The 19513-nt window shown below is 44.5% G+C and overlaps 1 protein-coding gene and 1 long non-coding RNA gene across 3 annotated transcripts in view; one reads left to right on the top strand and one right to left on the bottom strand.

Annotated features, from left to right (window-relative positions):
* Window positions 1-5300, bottom strand: part of SLC33A1 (solute carrier family 33 member 1) — a 31307-nt gene extending 26007 nt beyond the window's left edge. The window contains exon 1 of one of the 2 annotated variants that reach the window (XM_008008625.3): window positions 4044-5300. In XM_008008625.3, coding sequence (XP_008006816.1) covers window positions 4044-4818 — 775 coding nt within the window. In that variant the 5' untranslated portion in view covers window positions 4819-5300. The remainder of the gene's footprint in view (window positions 1-4043) is intronic. The other variant, XM_008008624.3, reaches the window with a different exon arrangement.
* Window positions 5301-5556: 256 nt separating this feature from the next.
* LOC119625758 (uncharacterized) lies at window positions 5557-17499 on the top strand. Its single transcript, XR_012095562.1, has 4 exons — window positions 5557-5898; window positions 7609-7730; window positions 12605-12685; window positions 16408-17499. It is a non-coding gene; the product is annotated as an uncharacterized lncRNA (long non-coding RNA).
* Window positions 17500-19513: the final 2014 nt, after the last annotated feature.

Here is a 19513-nt window from a genome sequence, read left to right as displayed (position 1 = left end):
TCCTGGCTTCAAATGATCTTCCCATCTCAGTCTGTCAAGTGGCTGGAACTACAGATGCATGCCACTCTACAGATGCGTGCCACTGTGCCCAGCTAAAGACATGTTTTTATATGAGCCTAAGAAGTGTTTTTAAAATCAGGAAATAAAAAAGGAATTTCTAGTTTCTCTTGAATACTCCTAAGATTTAGCAATCGTGCCGGGTGGGGTGGCTCACACCTGTAATCCCAGCACTTTGGGAGGCCGAGGCGGGTGGATCACGAGGTCAGGAGATTGAGACCATCCTGGCTAACACGGTAAAACTCCGTCTGTACTAAAAATACACAAAATTAGCCGGGTGTGGTGGCGGGCGCCTGTAGTCTCAGCTACTCGGGCGGCTGAGGCAGGAGAATGGTGTGAACCCTGGAGGCAGAGCTTGCAGTGAGCCGAGATCGTGCCACTGCACTCCAGCCTGGGCGACAGAGTGAGACTCCATCTCAAAAAAAAAAAAAAAAAAAAAGATCTAGCAATCTTGGGATCCTATTGTCACAAAACTACAACTTACTATAGTTGATACTCCTCACCTTTCGAGGGGCATGGATTCCTCAAATTATCTCTGTCCCTCCACTCATTTACATTATCTATCTACCCAATATATTTCATCTCCACTTATCTGTAACAATCTGTAACAATCAAAACTGCTACAGACAGTATTTTATTTATTTTTTATTTATTTATATTTTTGGAGATGGAGTCTCACTCTGTCACCCAGGCTGGAGTGCAGTGGCGCAATCTCAGCTCACTGCAGCCTCCACCTCCCCAGCTCAAGTGATTCTAATGCCTCAGCTTCCTGAGTAGCTGGGATTTCAGGTATGCGCCACCACACCCAGCTAATTTTCTGTATTTTTAGTAGACACGGGGTTTTACCATGTTGCCCAGAGTGGTCTTGAACTTCTGAGCTCAAGCAATCTGCCCGCCTCAGCCTCCCAAAGTGCTAGGATTACAGGTGTGATCCACTGCACCTGGCCAGAACATATTTTAGAATTAAAAAAACAAAAAACAATAAACAATTATGCTTCCTTTCAATACTGGATTTTCTAAACATTGCCTCAGTGCTTAGCTCCTCTGTAATCACCTAAGCAATTATATTTCCTTCATATAATTCTTTGTGTGCTATATAACTTTTTCAAAACCACTGGTTTTTCTTAGTTATCCTAAGTTCCAGAAAGAACAATGTTATAAATGTGGTATGTTCAGTCATAAAAAGGAGAATGAAACTATAGGAATTCTAACTTTCAACTAAAATGTTTGAACCAGAAACAGCAGTCTACCACAGATATAAACAGCTGAATTAAAAAGTAAGCTAGTTTTAGAATCTACTGCAGAACAAAGTTCAAATTCCACAGGGAAAAAAAAAAAAATTCAAAGTAACAAGTCAAGGCCAGGCGCAGTGGCTCACACCTGTAATCTCAGCTACTAGGGATGCTGAGGCAGCAGAATAGCTTGAACCCTGGAGGGTGAAGTTGAAGTGAGCTGAGATCACACCACTGCACTCTAGCCTGGGCAACAGAGTGAGACTCCATCTCAGAATAATAATAATAATAATTCACTGCCTAGAAATACTTTGTGAATGCATCCTGTCTATTACCAGTTCGTTGCTTTTTTCTTGTTTGAGATGGAGTCTTATAGGCTGTATCACCCAGGCTGGAGTGCAGTGGTGCGATCTCAGCTTACTGCAACCTCCGCCTCCCCTGTTGATTCTCTTGCCTCAGCCACCTGAATAGCTGGGACTACAGGTGCATGCCACCACACCGGGCTAATTATTGTATTTTTAGTAGAGACAGGGTTTCACCATGTTGGCCAGGATGATCTTGATCTCCTGACCTTGTGATCCACCCGCCTTGGCCTCCGAAGTGCTGGGATTACAGGCATGAGCCACTATGCCCGGCCAGTTTGTTGCTTTTGGTGTCTGCTTTTCATTTTGTCCTGGGACTGATGTTTATATCACCCTAGAGGATTAAGGAGATGATGTTACTTAAGACGAGAAAGCCTCAGTGAAATCAAAGTTTAAGAGGCCGTGGAAACTAAATTGCTAATTAGCTAAATTGGAACTTTCTCTTAATGTAAGAGTGATTGGTAAAACATTATCCCAGAGAATGCTGTTATGAGTTCAAGAATTAGTATATTTATACTCCCTTAGCCACAACTGTTCCCTAATGGATCAAAATTATGCCACTGGATTTTAATTTACACTGACTTATTCTTTTTTTTTTTGAGATGGAGCCTTGCTCTGTCATCTAGACTAGAGTGCAATGGTGCGATCTCGGTTCACTGCAACCTCTGCTTCCTGGGTTCAAGTGATTCTCCCCACTCAGCCTCCTGAGTAGCTGGGATTACAAGTGAGTGCCACCACTTCAGCTAAATTTTGTATTTTTAGTACAGAAGGGGTTTTGCCATGTTGGCCAGGATGATCTCAAACTCCTTATCTCAGGTGATCCATCCACCACAGCCTCCCAAAGTGCTGGGATTACAGGCGTGAGCCACTGCACCCAGCCTTGACTTCTTTATTTTTATTTTAATTAATTTTTTTTATTTTGGCTGGGCGCATATATATAATATCTCTCAACCAAACAACTGAGGAAAATGTACTATCGCCATCATTTCACCAGTAATAGTGGCTCACTCACTAGCAGTCTGAGGAGGTGTACATAAGGTTAGATGTGTGTGAGAATGAATAAGATTGCAGGAGATCACAGGAAATTAGTATAGTTGTGACACCTACTACCACCACCCACATACCTGGACATTTACTCTACTGGGAATTTCCAAGGTAGCACAGAAGCTGAGAAGTTTAGCTGCTTAAATTTCAAAACAGAATCCCCTAAATTAATCATCACTGACAGAAATGAAGAATTCCACTATATTCCTGACATTGTTATTCCTTATATTGGTCATTTTACTTGTTTTCTAGTTGCTACAAAAGCTAAAAAAAAAAAACAAAATACAAAAGCCCTCAGATAAGCTTAGGCCACGAGGGGGGGCTCACACCTGTAATTCCCAGTACTTTGGGAAGCCGAGGAGGGGGAGGATCACCTGAGTCCAGGAGTTTGAGACCAGCCTGGCCAACATAGTGAGACACTCCCCCACCCCCAACCATCTCAATTAAAAAGAAGAAGAAAAAAGAAAAAAGAGAAAAACTTACATGTGTTTTACTAATGCAGAGAAACGGGGAAATTTTTTAGACCTTACCCTCCATTACTTACAGACAAACTTTTAAACCCTTTTCCCATAGTAATTAAAATCTTACTAATTTAGTCACAGCCTTTCTTAGCACGATTTCCCAAACCCAGTTCAGGCAATGTCCTGTACTTTTTTGTACTTTCCTGCCTCAGTGCACTTTCACTTTGTGTTGTGCATCCTGGTGTGCCATTTCCTGGCCTCGTGGAATCTTTTTCAAGAACAAAGTCAAATGTTATCTGCAATGTGAAGCCTGACTCCCAAAGGCAGTTACTAACTGGCAACTCTGAAGTCTCCTAAAACGTTCATCTCCCCTATTTCTTGAGTGCAGAACTCTGCCTTATTCATAAGAGGCCTTAGAATCCCGTCCGGTAGCTGACTCAATAATGTTTGAACGAATAAACCCTGTTCCATTCACTAGAAGGCTCGATTCTGGGTACAACGGTAGGGGTAGAAATGGATCAGAAAGTATAGAGCTAGAAACCTAAAACCAACAAGACAAAAGGAAAAATGTGAACTATATGAGCCACACTTTAAAAAAATGTGCATTTGTGTATTAAGCAAGTGGCACGAATCCCGGGACTCCGTTGTTATTTGATGGGTTGCCTCTCCCTGTTAACTACCTGCAGAGTACTGATCATTTGATTGCTCTGATGTCATTCATTTTGGCTTTAATAATTTAAAGAAGCTCATCTGGACGAAACAGAAAACTTACCTTGAGTTATCGCCCATACAATGATTTCCAGTAAATTAATGAGCTTCCCTCCAACATCACACACTCTTTCAAAAGGATAAATAAACCTAACACCATAATAGTTTAAATACACTACCTGCAAGAGTAACGATTCCTCTGGGTTGAGGCTGAAACCGCAAATATTTGTTACAAAAGTCGGCAGATTCTAGGGCCAAAAACAAAACATTGCCCAAAAAGTAACCCGCTGTTTGGCCCACCGAATTGCAAGTAGAAGCATAACCCACATTTTCCCTGGATAACATAGTTAACGCCCAACCATCGACAGCAATGTCCTGAGTGGCGGCCAAGAATTCAAACAAAAAGAATGCCACAGTGAGAGCAATCACGTCGGGTGTCCTGCCTTCGGTATTCCCAAGCAAACGGTCCACCTGAGTGGATAAATATATCATGAAGAGTCCTAGTATATACTGTGTCGGGACAAGCCAAGATTTGCGACGACCGAAGTTCTTAACGTAGACAGCATCCACCAACGGGGCCCAGAGTAATTTGAGACTGAAAGGCCAAAAGACAAAACTGAAGAAAGCTTGGTCTGTATAGCTAACATTTTTGCTTTGCAAAATGAGTGGGATGCTTCCCGCCAAGCCCAAGGGAATACCCTGAAGCACGTAAAGAAAGAGTAGCAGCAAAATGCTGCTTAGTTCCGCCCGGAAGCTCCGTGGGGCTTTTAAGAAGTCGCCAGTGCCGGTATCCCCCAGAAGAGCTTCTCTGTCCCCTTCTCGGCCCGCTGAGTCCAAATGACTGTCATCCCAACCGCCCGGAGGCAGGGGACCGCTCTTCATATCCAAAGAGTGACTGAAATTCCCTGGCCGCCGTTGCCGGCTGCTGTCCTTGTGGGAGACGGTGGGTGACATATCAGAGACGATGCAGAGCCCCGTCTGTGGGGGGCCGGGGCTGAGCGTTTTGGATCCGTCCAGTCCCAGGTCCAAGGCTGTCGCGCTGGACCAGGGTTTCGGTGGTTCACGGGATGGTGGCAGGGCTCAGGGCGATAAGGGCACTTCTTACTGCAACCCAGAGTGCTGAAGCCGGGAGCCAGTCCTCTGGCTAGAAGCCCAGAGGATGCCTGGCTAGGTGCCCCCTGGAACGGCGTCAAGAAGCCTGAAGGAGACCCCCGGGCAGTCGCTCCGGGCTCAGGGCTGGAGGTGTGTGCCGTGGTGCCGCGATGGAAACCAGCTCCTACCTGCGGCGGGACCGAACGGCTGGTCTCCCGACCCAACACCTCCAGCTCTCGCCGACACCAGTGCGGCAGAGAGCACTTTCTCTACAAGACTCCAGAAAACGCATGTAACTTCCTGCCTCGCGCTTCAGGAAGTGGTCCCAGTCTCTAACACGTCCCTTCCCAACCTCCAGAGCAAGCCAATCAGGAACACGCTCTTGTGGCCCAGTTCGGAAACAATGCTTGGTGGGAACCTGCAATCTTGGCGGCCGGAACTTTCGGGGAGGATTAACGCCGGCGCACCGTGCGGCCGGGGCGGGGCACCGCCCAAGCTCGGGCTCTATGACAGCGCCTATGGCAGTCTGGAAAGCGTGGGCCTCGGTCATTGGGCACGAGCGGTCACGTGACAGTGGGTTCCTCCAGGCCTGCGCTGGTGGTTGAGTGATGTAATCACGCGGGGTCTGAGGTCTCCGTGAGTGTAGGTTTCGTCGTTGTGCTGATGACAAGCAGTGCCCGAACTCTAGGCTGGGAATTGTGCCAGGCTGCTGCTTTCGTGGCTGACCAGAAAAGGGCAGAAGGATTGAAGTTTACGAAGTTTTTGAATCAGGAGGCAAAGTCGCCTTGTGCTCCAAAAAGGGTAGAAAAAGGCCTGGCTAACTGGAGAATCGCGTCCTTACGGTGCCTGCATATTTATGATACGAATTAAGCTGCTCGAGAGGTGCTAGGTTTGTCTGCAGTCCATTTATCCCTCCTGGTGGAAGACGCGTAGGGAAACTTGGTAACCAACTCTAATTACATTGGTGATTGGATGACTCCTTACATCCTCTATATTTATGTTGCAATAAAACGTCTTGTGGCTGGGCGCGGTGGCTCACGCCTGTAATCCCAGGACTTTGGGAGGCTGAGGCGGGCGGATCACCTGAGATCGGGAGTTCGAGATCAGCCTGACCAACATGGAGAAACCCCTTCTCTACTAAGAGACGCACAGGAATTTGAGAATCTGATTTTTTTTTCTGCCCTCTCACCTCTGGCAGAAAGATTATTATTATTTTTATTTATTTATTTATTCATTTTGAGACGGAGTCTCACACTGTCGCCCGGGCTGGTGTACGGTAGGGCGATCTCGGCTCGCTGCAGCCTCCACCTCCTGGGTTCAAGCGATTCTCCTGCCTCAGCCTCCCGAGTAGCTGGGGCTACAGGCGCGTGCCACCACGCCGAGCTAATTTTTTGTATTTTTAGTAGAGATGGGGTTTCCCCGTGTTGGCCAGGATGTTCTCAATCTCTTGATCTCGTGATCCACCCACCTTGGCCTCCCAAAGTGCGGGGATTACAAGCGTGATGGCAGGCCAGGCGCGGTGGCTCAGGCCTGTAATCCCAGCACTTTGAGAGGCCCAGGCGGGCAGATCACTTGAGGTCAGGGGTTCGAGACCAGCCTGGCCAATATGGTGAAACCCCGTCTCTACTAAAAATACAAAAATCAGCCGGGCGTGGTGGCTCACGCCTGTAGTCCCACATACTAGGGAGGCTGGGACTGGAGAATCGCTTGAACCCGGGAGGTGGAGGTTGCAGTGAGCCGAGATCCCGCGGTTGCACTCCAGTCTGGGCGTCAAAGAAAAGAACAGTGTCATTTAAGTCCAGTCAGGATTCAGCCCAAACAATCATGAGTGGGATTTAGATTGTGCTGGATTAAAACCCTGGCTCTAACAGTAGTTGTACCTTGGACAAATTACTTAACCTAAGCCTCCATTTTGATGAAAATAAAATAGAGTTCATAACATCTATTTCAGAGAGTTGTGGGAGTTAAAACAAGCAGCCAATAAAGCCATGCACAATCAGTAGGTGTTTCCCCCCCAAAAAAGGAAATATTTGATGAGTTTGTATGTCTCATGTTTGATTTTTTTCCCCTTCTTTAATCTGAAATAATTATAGATTCACAGGAAATTGCAAATAGAGCAGAGTCCCATGTACCCTTCACCTACCTTCCTCTGATCATAGCCTCAATACAGTACAATATTAAAACCAGGAAACTGACATCTGTAAAATATTGTTAACCAGACCACAGGCTTTATTCCAATTTCACCAGTTTTTACATGCACTAGCTTGTTTGTGTGTGTGTATGTGTGTGTGTCCCCTGTGTCACCCTTTTATAGTGCTATCCCTTATAGTACTTACTACACATTGTTAGTTGCACCAGTCCACTGTCCTCCTCCCTGTTCTTTGGCAATCACTAATTTGTTCTCCACAGCTATACTTATGTCATTTCAAGAATATTATAAAAATTGAATCATATAGTATGCAACTTTGGGGATAAAATTGAATCATATAGTATGCAACTTTTTTTTTCATCCACCAAAATGTCTTTGAGATCCATTTAAGATGGTAATATATCAGTATCAATGTTTGTCCGTCTTTTTTTTTTAAAATCACAGAGTAGTAGTACATTGTATTGATATCAAATGTTTTTTTTTTTCTCTCTCTCTCTTTTGAGATGGAGTTTCGCTCTGTCACCCAGGCTGGAGTGCAATGGTGTGATCTCGGTTCACTGCAACCTCTGCCTTCCGGGTTCAAGCAATTCTCCTGCCTCAGCCTCCCGAGTAGCTGGGACTACAGGTGTGTGCTATGGTGTCTGGCCACATCAGATTTTAAATAAGGAATCTTCTTGCAAATAATTGATTTCTCCCTACATATAAGAGTGATTCCCCCTTTAGTGGTTAAATGATCTTCCTATCAAATGTTAAATCTTTACATCTATGCAGGCAAGATTTACAAACAATAGGAAAAATTACTGGAGCCAAGTATCAGGAAAAGTGTTTTTCATGTTACCCCAATTCAATATGCATGCATTATTAAAGTGATAGGTGGGCCAGGGGCAGTGGCTCATGCCTGGAATCTCAACACTTTGGGAGGCCAAGGCAGGTGGATCACTTGAGGTTAGGAGTTCAAGACCAGTGTGGCCAAGATGGTGAAACCCTGTCTCTACTAAAAACACAAAAATTAACTGGACGTGGTGATGCATGCCTGTAATCCCATCTACTTGAGAGGCTGAGGTAGGAGAATCGCTTGAACTTCGGAGGTGGTGGTTGCAGTGAGCCAAGATTGTGCCACTGCACTCCAGTCTTGGCAAGACAGTGAGACTGTCTCAAAAAATAATAATAATAAAATAATAAGGCTGGGTGAGGTGACTTACGCCTGTAATCTCAGTACTTTGGGAGACTGAGAGGGGCGGATCACCTGAGGCCAGGAGTTCAAGACCAGCCTGACCAACATGGAGAAACCCCGTCTCTACTAAAACTACAAAATTAGCCGGGCGTGGTGGTTCATGCTTTTAATCCCAGCTACTCAGGAGGCTGAGGCAGGAGAATTGCTTGAACCTGGGAAGTGGAGGTTGCGGAGGGCCGAGATCATGCCATTGCACTCCAGCCTGGGCAACAGGAGCGAAACTCTGTCTCAAAAAATAGAAAAGAAATAAAATAAAATAACAAAATGATAGGGGAGAAAACAACCTTAGGAAATAATTAGCATTATTTGTAAGGTATAGAAAATACCTATAAATAGTTTTATACATAATGTATATAATATCTATTTTTTCCAATGGATAACAATAATTAAATGCTAAAAACAAAAACCAGAACTCTTTAATTAAAAGTAAATATATCAAATTTTACACCTTTTAAGAAATGAAACATGTTATTGCTGGTATTTCATTCCATTCAAGCTTTTAAAGGAAAAATACCACAGACTTGGTGGCTATTTTTTTTTTTTTTTTTTTTTTTTTTTTTGAGACAGAGTCTCCCTCTGTCACCCAGGCTGCAGTGCAGTGGCGCAATCTTGACTCACTGCAACCTCCGCCTCCCGGGTTCAAGCAATTCTCCTGCCTCAGCCTTCCGAGTAGCTGGGATAACAGGCACGTGCAACCACGCCTGGCTAATTATTTTTGTATTTTTAGTAGAGACAGGGTTTCACCACGTTGGTTAGGCTGGTCTCAAACTCCTGAACTCGTGATCCACCCGCCTTGGCCTCTCAAAGTGCTGGGATTACAGGTGTGAGCCACCGCGCCCGGCCTTGGTGGCTTTTAAATAACAAATTTATTTCTCACACTTCTGGAGGTTAAGTCCAAAATCAAGGTTCTAGGAAATTCAGTGCTGGTATGGTCTTCCTTCCTGGTTCCTAGATGGCCATCTTTTTTGCCGCCTTCTCATTGTGTCCTCACATGGCAGAAGGGGTGAGGGAGCTCTCCAGGGTCTCTTTTACAAGGGCACTAATCTCCTTCATAAAGGCTCTACCCTATGACTTAATTTCCCAAAGGCCCTACCTCCAGATGCTGTCACATGGGGGATTAGGTTTTAACACATGAATTTTGGGGGACAGAAACATTCAATCTATTATATTCTGCTCCTGGACCCCCACCCCCCAACTCATGTCCTTCTTACATACAAAACACTTTCATTCCATTCCAATAGTCCAAAAAGTCTTAATTTGTTTCAGCATCAACTTCAAAGTCTAAATCCAAAGTCTCATCTAAATTACATCCAAATCAGATCTGGGTAAGACTCAAGGTACAATCCATCCTGAGGCAGATTCCTCTCCAGCTGTGAACCCATAAAACCAAACACGCTATGTGCTTCTAAAATACAGTAGTTGGACAGGCAGAGGATAGATATTCCTGTTCTGTTAGGGAGAAAGAAGAAGGAAGAAAGGGGCAACAGGTCCCAAGTAAGTCCAACTACATGAGATCTTAAGGCTTGAGAATAATCCTCTTTGACTTGATATGCTTCCTTCTAAGCCTACTGGGATGAAGGTCCCACCTTCTGGACCCATTGGTAAGAGGTCCTGCTCTTACAGCTCTACCAAACAGGAATCTCACCGCCAGGGCTATGCTAGGCAACCCTGCTGCAAAGGCTCTCATAGCTCTCATAGACTACAGATGCACACCACCATGCTCTGCTAATTTTTTATATTTTTAGTAGAGATGGGGTTTCACCATGTTGGCCAGGCTGGTCTCGAACTTCTGACCTCAGGTGATCCGCAGGCCTCGGCCTCCCAAAGTGCTGGGATTACAGGTGTGAGCCACTGCATCCGGCCTGGGAGATGTTTTTCTTAATGTGACACTATATACACAATGTCCTGTGCCTTGCTTTTTCATTTTCCTTAAACATGTATCAGAAAAATCTTTTGATATTACAACCTACAGAACCATTTCTTTTAACAAGACTTTATACTATTCAATTATAAGGATGTGTCATCTATTTAATCAGCCTCCTATCATTTCTAGTGTTTCATTGTAAACAGTGCTGAATATATTTGTGGGTAGTTGTCGTTGTTGTTGTTTGAGATGGGCTCTTACTGTTACCCAGGCTGGAGTGCAGTGATGCAATCCCATGGCTCACTGTGGCCTCAACCTCCCTGGGCTTTTGGCTTAACAATTCTGTCTTTAAATCATTTCTCTCTTCTTGCATTTTACTATAAGCAGTCAGGAGGAACTAAGCCACATCTTCAACACTGCTTAGAAATGGCTTCAGCTGGCTGGGTGCGGTGGCTCACGCCTGTATTCCCAGCACTTTGGGAGGCCAAGGTGGGCAGATCACCTGAGGTCAGGAGTTTGAGACCAACCTGAGCAACATGGTGAAACCCTGTCTTTACTAAAAATACAAAAATTTACCTGGGCATGGTGGTGGGTGCCTGTAATCCCAGCTACTCGGGATGCTGAGGCAGGAGAATTGCTTTAACCTGGGAGGCAGAGGTTGCAGTGAGCCGAGATCACACCATTGACTCCAGCCTGGGCAACAAGAGTGAGACTGTCTCAAAAAAAGAAAGAGAGAGAGAGAGAGAGAGAGAGAAAGAAGGAAGGAAGGAAGGAAGGAAGGAAGGAAGGAAGGAAGGAAGGAAGGAAGGAAGGAAGGAAGGAAGGAAGAGAAAGAAAGAAAGAAGGAAAGAAAGAAAGAAAGAAAGAAAGAGACAATTGTAGACGTATTTTAAAACCACCAGCCTGGGAATGAGTGAACCATTTCAATTAATCTGAAGATAAAAATCATTCTCTAGTTCAGGGAAGTTTTATTCTATTATCTTAGCAATTATATGTAATAATTTATCTGGAGGTTTGGTTTGCTTTGATTTAATTTGATTGAGGCAGGTCCTCCCTCTGTCACCCAGTCTGGAATGCAGTGGCGTGATCACGGCTCACTGCAACCTCAACCTTCCAGGCTCAAGCAATCCCCTACCTCAGCCTCCCAAGTAGCTGGTACTACAGGCATGCGCCACTATGCCCAGCTAATTATTTTATTTCTCTGTAGAGATGGAGTCTCCATATATTGCCTCTGGTGATCTTGAACTCCTGGATTGAGGCAATACTCCCCCGTCGGCCTCCAAATGTGCTGGGATTATAGGTGTAAGCTACTGCATCTGGTCTCTGCAGATTTTTAAGGTTTCTTCTTTTTTCTTTTTTGAGACCAAGTCTTACTCTGTCACCCAGGCTGGAGTGCAGTAGTACAGTGACATGATCTCAGCTCGTTGCAACCTCCGCCTCCCAGGTTCAAGTGATTCTCCCACCTCAGCCTCCTGAGTAGCTGGGACTACAGATGTGCACCACCACACCCAGCTAATTTTTGTATTTTTAGTAGAGATGGGGGGCCAGGGTTGGGGGGTCTCACCATGTTGGCCAAGCTGGTCTCAAACTCCTGACCTGAGGTGATCCGCCCAACTCGGCCTTCCAAAGTGCTAGGATTACAAGCGTGAGCCACCATGACTGGTCCCCTTCCCTTGAATTTATATATGACTGACCAACAGAATACAGCTGAGATGATGCTGGGTTAATTTCCAGGCCCAAGTCTTAAGAAACTGGAAGTTTTCACTTTCTTTCTCTTGAGATACTCACTCCTGGAACTGAGTCCCATGAACTAAGGGAAAGACTATGTGGAAAGAAACTAAGACCTGCAGCTTGCAGCACTGAGTGAGCTCCCAATCAACAGCCCCAAATTGCCAGCAATATGTGTGAGCTATCTTGGAAGAGAATCCTCCAGCCCCAAGTTGAGCTGCCCCTGTTAATGCTAAATGAAGAGTAGAGACAAGTATTCATTGCTAAGCCATGCCCAAATTGCTATTGTCTTCTTAGAAGACTTAGTGGTAGTATCTTTCCAACACAAACTAAAACATTTCTCTACAAACCTGGGAACCCACCCCCACCAGGCTCTCAGTGTCCCTCAGCAAATGTGGAACAAATGTCACTATCACTATAAAAACAAAACTGATACTGCATGGGACCTTCAGCCCATACTGTCAAGAATAACTGTTTTTGTTTTTGTTTTTGTTTTTTGCATTTTCAACTCCCCTTACTCACTTCAGTTAATATCATTTCCCCTTTTCTTTGGAATACCGGTGTTCCCTGATTCATGTGTCTTGGGGAAGCTGGTGAAACTGCCAAACATAAAACCCTTCTGGTGGTAGCCATGATCCTTTCTTGCTTTTTTTTTTTTCTTATCCCTTTATAGGTATCCTGTGTTTTCCAGTTGAACGCTTGTAAAAATTCGCTTTATCCTTGAAGTTCAGAATTTTCACCAGGATGTATGATGGTATGTATTGTATAATACATGTATGTTTTTCTGGTAATCTCGTTCAACATTTATTAGGTCTTTTTGAACAAAGTTTCAAATCTTTCTTGATTTTAGAGAAATTTTCCTTAATAATACCTTTGATTTTTCATTCTTTCCTCTTCATTAACTCCCCCTAAAAGTCCTAGTAAACTTATATTTTGTTTACTGGATTTACCCCTTAAGCTTTCTCTCATAATTTTCCATTTTCTTTTTGCTCTATATTCTTAGAAACTTCCAAACTAGGTCCTTCAGAAACAAATTGAAACTGCACAGTTAAAATTTCTGCATTTCAAAATACATAAGAGTTTTATCTCAAAAAACAAACAAACAACTATAAAAAACTATTTACATGGGGACTGGTGGTTATGGAGGTTTGAATTTAAAATGGCGGATTATCAAAGGCTATTGAAGCTTGGTGATAGGTACACCGAGGGTTCATATGAGACCATTCTGTTTATTTTGTACATATTTAAAATTCTGCATACAGGAAAATAAGAACAGAAACAACAACAAAAACCTCAAAGCAGGTTGGGCACAGTGGCTCATGCCTGTAATCCCAGCATTTTGGGAGGGTGAGGTGGGTGGATCACCTGAGTCACGAGTTCGAGACCAGCCTGGCCAACATGGTGAAACCCCATCTCTACTAAAAATACAAAATTAGCTGGGCATGGTGGTACATGCCTGTAAACTCAGATACTTAGGGGGCTGAGGCAGGAGAATTATTGAACCCAGGAGGTGGAGGTTGCAGTAAGCCAAGATCAGGCCATTGCACTCCAGCCTGGGCAACAAGAGCAATACTCCATCTCAAAAAATAAACAAACAAATTGGTTAACCACCACTATTAATGCTGCTATTCGGTCTGTTTCAGAAACAGAACAAATCCGAAAGAGAGAATTTTATTAGAAGGATATTTATGGCCTCCCAGAATCAGTGGAAGGCCAGGACACCTGGCTTAGCAAAAACACAAAAATCAAGGTGACACATACATCAGGAATTACAGCAATAAACTTCAAGAACATTTTTCAAAAAACTACTCCACTGCCATGCCTGTGATGTCTTCGCTTCAAAGTTTTCTAGGCTCTATTACAAAAATTAATACCACCATCTAGTGGACCCTTCGTATACCTATGTCTGATTGTGGATTTCTTCTCTAGTTTTCCAATCATTTCACTAAGATCTGAACAGTATCTTCTGTATATTCCTCAGAATTTTAAAATTGTTTATTTTTGAGGTGGGAATCAGGTTTATTGAGGTATAATTTATATCCAGTAAAATTGGCCCTTTTTAGTGTACAGTTTTATGAGTTTGTTTTTTGTATGTGTTTTTTGTTTGTTTTGTTTTGTTTTGTTTTTGAGACAGTCTTGCTCTGTCGCCCAGGTTGGAATACAGTGGCGTGATCTTGGCTCACTGCAATCTTCGTCTCCTGGGTTCAGGCAATTCTCCTGCCTCAGCCTCTTGAGTAGCTGAGATTACAGGCGCCTGCCACCTGACCTGGCAAATTTTGTATTTTTGGTGGAGGCTGGGTTTCACCATGTTAGCCAGACTGGTCTCCAACTCCTGACCTCAGGTGATCCACCCACCTTGGCCTCCCAAAGTGCTGGGATTACAGGTGTGACCCACGGCGCCTGACCTTTTGTTTTCTTTTGAGAGAGAGTCTCACTCTGTTGCCCAGGCTGGAGTACAGTGATGTGATCTTGGCTCACTGCAACTTCTGTCTCCCAGGTTCAAGCAATTCTCATGCGCCAATCTCCAGAGTAGCTAAGACTACAGGCGCATGCCACCACACCTGGCTAATTTTTGTATTTTTAGTGGATATGGGGTTTCGCCGTGTTGGCCAGGCTGGTCCTGAACTCCTGACCTCAAGTGATCTGCCTGCCTTGGCCTCCCAAAGTGCTGGGATTACAGACGTGAGCAACCATGCCTGGCCCTATGAGGTTTTTGGGTGTTTTTGTTTGTTTGTTTGTTTGTTTGTTTGTTTGTTTGTTTTTAAAATTTCCATAGATTTAAGCAAGGCACGGTGGCTCACACCTGTAATCCCAGCACTATGGGAGGCCGAGGTGGGCAGATCACTTGAGGTCAGGAGTTCTAGACCAGCCTGGCCAACATGATGAAACCCCATCTCTGCTAAAAATATAAACGTTAGTGGAGCATGGCGGCGCACACCTGTAATTCCAGTTACTCGAGAGGCTTAGGTGGGAGGATTGCTTGAACCCGGGAGGTGGAGGTTACAGTGAGCCAAGATTGCACCACTATACTCACGGCTTGGGATACAGAGCGGGACTCAGTCTCAAAAAAAAAAAAAAAAGTTTTTTTCATAGGTTTTTGGGGGAATGAGTGGTGTTTGGTTACATGAATAAGGTCTTTAGTGGTGATTTCTGAGATTATGGTGCACCCATCACCCGGTTCTATGAGTTTTCATAAATGTTATAGAACCACCACCACAATCAAGATATGGAATAGGTCTGTCAACTCCAAAAAGTATGTACCCTTGTGCCCATCTGAAGTCAACCTCTCCACCCATTCCCCAACCTCTGGTAACCACTGATCTGTTTTCTCTTCCTATAGCTTTGCCTTTTCCAAAATATCATGTAAATGGAATCATACAAAGTGTACCTTTTGAGTGTGTCTTCTTTCAGTCAGCATAATGCATTGAGATTCATTGATATCGTTGTCCCATATCCCCACCTCCTTCATTTTTTCTCCCCACTAATATTTCATTGTATGGATGTGCCAGAGTGTGTTTATCTACTGACCAGTTGAAGAACATTTGGATTGTTTCCCATTTTTTATGAGTAATTTCACTATAAACATTTGCATACAGGTTTTTGTGTAAACATATCTTTTCACCTCTCTTGGGCAAATACCTAGCAATAGGATTGTTAGGTCTTATTGATACCAGTGGGTTAGGGGAGGTCCCCAAATGCCAGTGGGGCCTCAACCCCAACCAGTCTCCAGGCTCTTGACACCTTCCCAAGAAGCAATTCAAGGATTAGTTGGAAGATAATGAAAGTGAAACCGTCACTGCGAGATTATAACTGACACAGTGAAAGAGGTCTGACCTGACCAACTCCATCTTGCCTCTGACCATCAAGCCGTCCTAGTTCATTCCTGGGTGTGGGACAAACTTTAGGAGGAACTTAGTTTATAGTTTGAGGCAGAGATGATAACAGCCTTTTCCCAAAACAAATCCCCTTCTTGCCTGGGGACTAAACTGCCTTTGTAGTACTAACGTATTAGTCAAAAGATTATAAATTATGGCTTAGGAGTCATGCATCTGGAGGCTACAAGATTCTGACACTCCCTAAATTGCTCTTGGGGATAAAAATCACTCTGAGAGGCTGGGTGTGGTGGCTCACGCCTGTAATCCCAGCACTTTGGTAGGCCAAGGTGGGCAGATCACATGAGGTTGGGAGTTTGAGACCAGCCTGACCAACATGGAGAAACCCCATCTCTACTAAAAATACAAAATTAGCCGGGTGTGGTGGCACATGCCTGTAATCCCAGCTACTTGGGAGGCTGAGGCAGGAGAATCACTTGAACCCAAGAGTCTGAGATTGTGGTGAGCTGAGATGGTGCCACTACACTCCAGCCTGGGCAACAAGAGTGAAACTCTGTCTTAAAAAATAAATAAATAAATAAATAAATAAAAGAAATAAAACACTATTATAAAACCTAAGACCAGTGCTTGGGATATTTTGCAGACCCCGTCCTCGATGGATCAGCCGGCACCACCCAGATAGATAAATTGGCTCATCTGATCTTGTGGCCCCCATCCAGGAAGTGACTCAGTGCAAGAAGACAGCTTTGACTCCCTGTGATTTCATCTCTGACCTGACCAATCAGCACTCTCAGCTCACTGGCTTCCCCCCACCCACCATTTTTTGTTGTTGTTGTTTGTTTGTTTTTGAGACCGAGTCTCGCCCTGTCGCCCAGGCTGGAGTGCAGTGTTGTGATCTCTGCTGACAGCAACCTGCGCCTCCCGGGTTCAAGTGATTCTCTTCCCCTAGCCTCTCAAGTAGCTGGGATTATAGGTGCATGCCTTCATGCCTGGCTAATTTTTGCATTTTTAGCAGACACAGCATTTCACCATTTTGGTCAGGCTGGTCTCAAACTTCTGACCTCGTGATCTACCCTCCTCAGCCTCCTGAAGTGCTGGGATTACAGGCGTGAGCCACTGCGCCCAGCCAATTCGTTCTTAAAAACTTAATGCTTAGGGAGACTGATTTGAGTAGTAATAAAACTCTGGTCTCCCACACAGCCGGCTCTGTGTGAATTACTCTTTCTCTGTGGCAATTCCTGTCTTGATAGATTGACTCTGTCTAGGCAGAGGCCAAGGTGAACCCACTGGGCGGTTATAAAAGTATGGAGGTTTATTGCAAAGAGAAAATTACACATTCAAGAAAGGGGAGTGTGAACATACTCGAGAGTCACACAGCCCGATTTGAGGTTTTTATCTTTGTAGATTTCTTTAACCAAGGAATGGAATATTCATAAAGAATCCTGGAAAAATGTGGAGATTTCTCAGAACTGTGGTGCCATTTTTTAACCAAATATGGGACTGTCATGGCACTGGTGGGTGTGTGATTTAGTATGTTAATAAGTGTATAATTAGGTCCTAGGTGAAACCTAGGTCAAATCCAGCACCATGTTATGTCCTGTCAGCCTTAGTGAGTTTGGCCCACACCCTGGTTTTTAGAGTCTTATCAGCCTCTACCTTATGCAAATATTTTAACAGTTTTTTTCCTTGTTACGTGAAACTGCTGCCTGGAATTATTAAATTTTTCTGCAACCACCCTGTATTATGCCTGTCTCATTTTCCCGTCTCAGAGATGACTACTTTTTATTTTTCCAGATTGATGAGGGAGGAGGTCAATCTTACGTATTTACTTTCTGTTGAATGGGGCATTGGCCCTGCCTATCGAGGGTATGCAAATCTCTGGCTGCTTGGTCTGAGGGTCCCAAGGGTGGAGCATCAGGAGAGTCTGAATATGAGGCAGGGATTGGCTGCAATCTCTGTATGACCATTATTTTGGCATTGAACTACAGCAACCTAGAAGACACAGACTTTACAAGGAGGTTAAACAAATAAGGACCAAAGATTAGTAGTAATAAGATAGTTATTAAAGATCCTAGGAAAGATAGGAATTATGTCACACTTAGTAGGTATCCTTTGATGAAGTCCCAGATGGTTGGAGTAGTGGAGCTATTGAAATTATGTAGCCAGGGCCGGGTGCGGTGGCTCAAGTCTGTAATCCCAGCACTTTGGGAGGCCGAGATGGGCGGATCACTAGGTCAGGAGATTGAGACCATCCTGGCTAACACGGTGAAACGCCATCTCTACTAAAAAAAAAAAAAAAAAAAAAAACTAGCCGGGTGAGGTGGTGGGTGCCTGTAGTCCCAGCTACTCGGGAGGCTGAGACAGGAGAATGGCGTGAACCCAGGAGGCGGAGCTTGCAGTGAGCCCAGATCGCACCACTGCACTCCAGCCTAGGCAACAGTGCGAGACTCTGTCTCAAAAAAAAAAAAAAAAAGAAAAGAAATTATGTAGCCAGGTAGCCTTTTGGTAAATATTTTAAATTTGTAGTTTAATACTAGTTTAACTAGTTTAATATTAGTTTAACTAATTTTTAGCTTAACTAATTGAGTTGTTAATATAAGAACAGTAGATGTGATTTATTATTGTGCAAACCCCTCCTTGTTCGGATAAAACCTTGTTTTGTTTTTTTTTTTGAGACAAAGTCTCACTCTGTCCCCCAGGTTGGAGTGCAATGGTGTGATCTCGGCTCACTGCAACCTCTGCCTCCTGGGTTCAAGCGATTCCCCTGCCTCAGCCTCCCCAGTAGCTGGGACTATAGGCGCCTGCCATCATGCCTGGCTAATTTTTTGTATTTTAGTAGAGACAGGGTTTCACCATGTTGGTCATGGCTGGTCTCGAACTCCTGACCTTGTGATCTGCCCGCCTCAGCCTTCCAAAGTGCTGGGATTACAGGCGTGAGCCACTGCACCCGGTCCAAAACCTCTTGTTTTTTTGACCATTATATGGTTTATGCTCTGGCCCTGTTAGGGCCTCATACAACTGCTTAGCAATGAGCCCAAATCCTGGGATCCAAATTCTGTAAAATCCTGCCATATTCAGGAAACTTCTGAGTTTTTTTTGTTTGTTAAAGTTCTGTTTTTTAAGATAGTCTCTTTTTGTCTGATGGACAAGGTTCAGTATCCTGGGCTTAGGATGTACTCCAGATATTTTACTTTCAGCTTAGAAATCTGGGTCTTGGCCGGGCGCGGTGACTCAAGCCTGTAATCCCAGCACTTTGGGAGGCCGAGACAGGTGGACCACAAGGTCAGGAGATCGAGGCCATCCTGGCTAACATGGTGAAACCCCGTCTCTACTAAAAAATACAAAAAACTAGCTGGGCGAAGTGGCAGGTGCCTGTAGTCCCAGCTACTCGGGAGGCTGAGGCAGGAGAATGGCATAAACCCGGGAGGTGGAGCTTGCAGTGAGCCGAGATCCGGCCATAGCACTCCAGCCTGGGCGACAGAGCAAGACTCCGTCTCCAAAAAAAAAAAAAAAAAAAAAAAAAAAATCTGGGTCTTGAGGCTGGGCGCAGTCACCCACACCTGTAATCCCAGCACTTTGGGAGGCCAATGCCTGCGGCTCACCTGAGGTCAGGAGTTTGAGACCAGCCTGGCCAATATGGTGAAACCCTGTGTCTACTAAAAATACGAAAAATTAGCCTGGTGGGGTGGTGTGTGCCTATAGTCCCAGCTACTCCAGAGGCTGAGGTAGGAGAAATGCTTGAACAAGGG

The sequence above is a fragment of the Chlorocebus sabaeus genome, chromosome 15, assembly GCF_047675955.1.
Source record: "Chlorocebus sabaeus isolate Y175 chromosome 15, mChlSab1.0.hap1, whole genome shotgun sequence".
Taxonomy (NCBI): Eukaryota; Metazoa; Chordata; class Mammalia; order Primates; family Cercopithecidae; genus Chlorocebus; species Chlorocebus sabaeus.
Note: the sequence above shows the minus strand (reverse complement) of the source record. Positions and strands in the feature narration are given on the sequence as shown.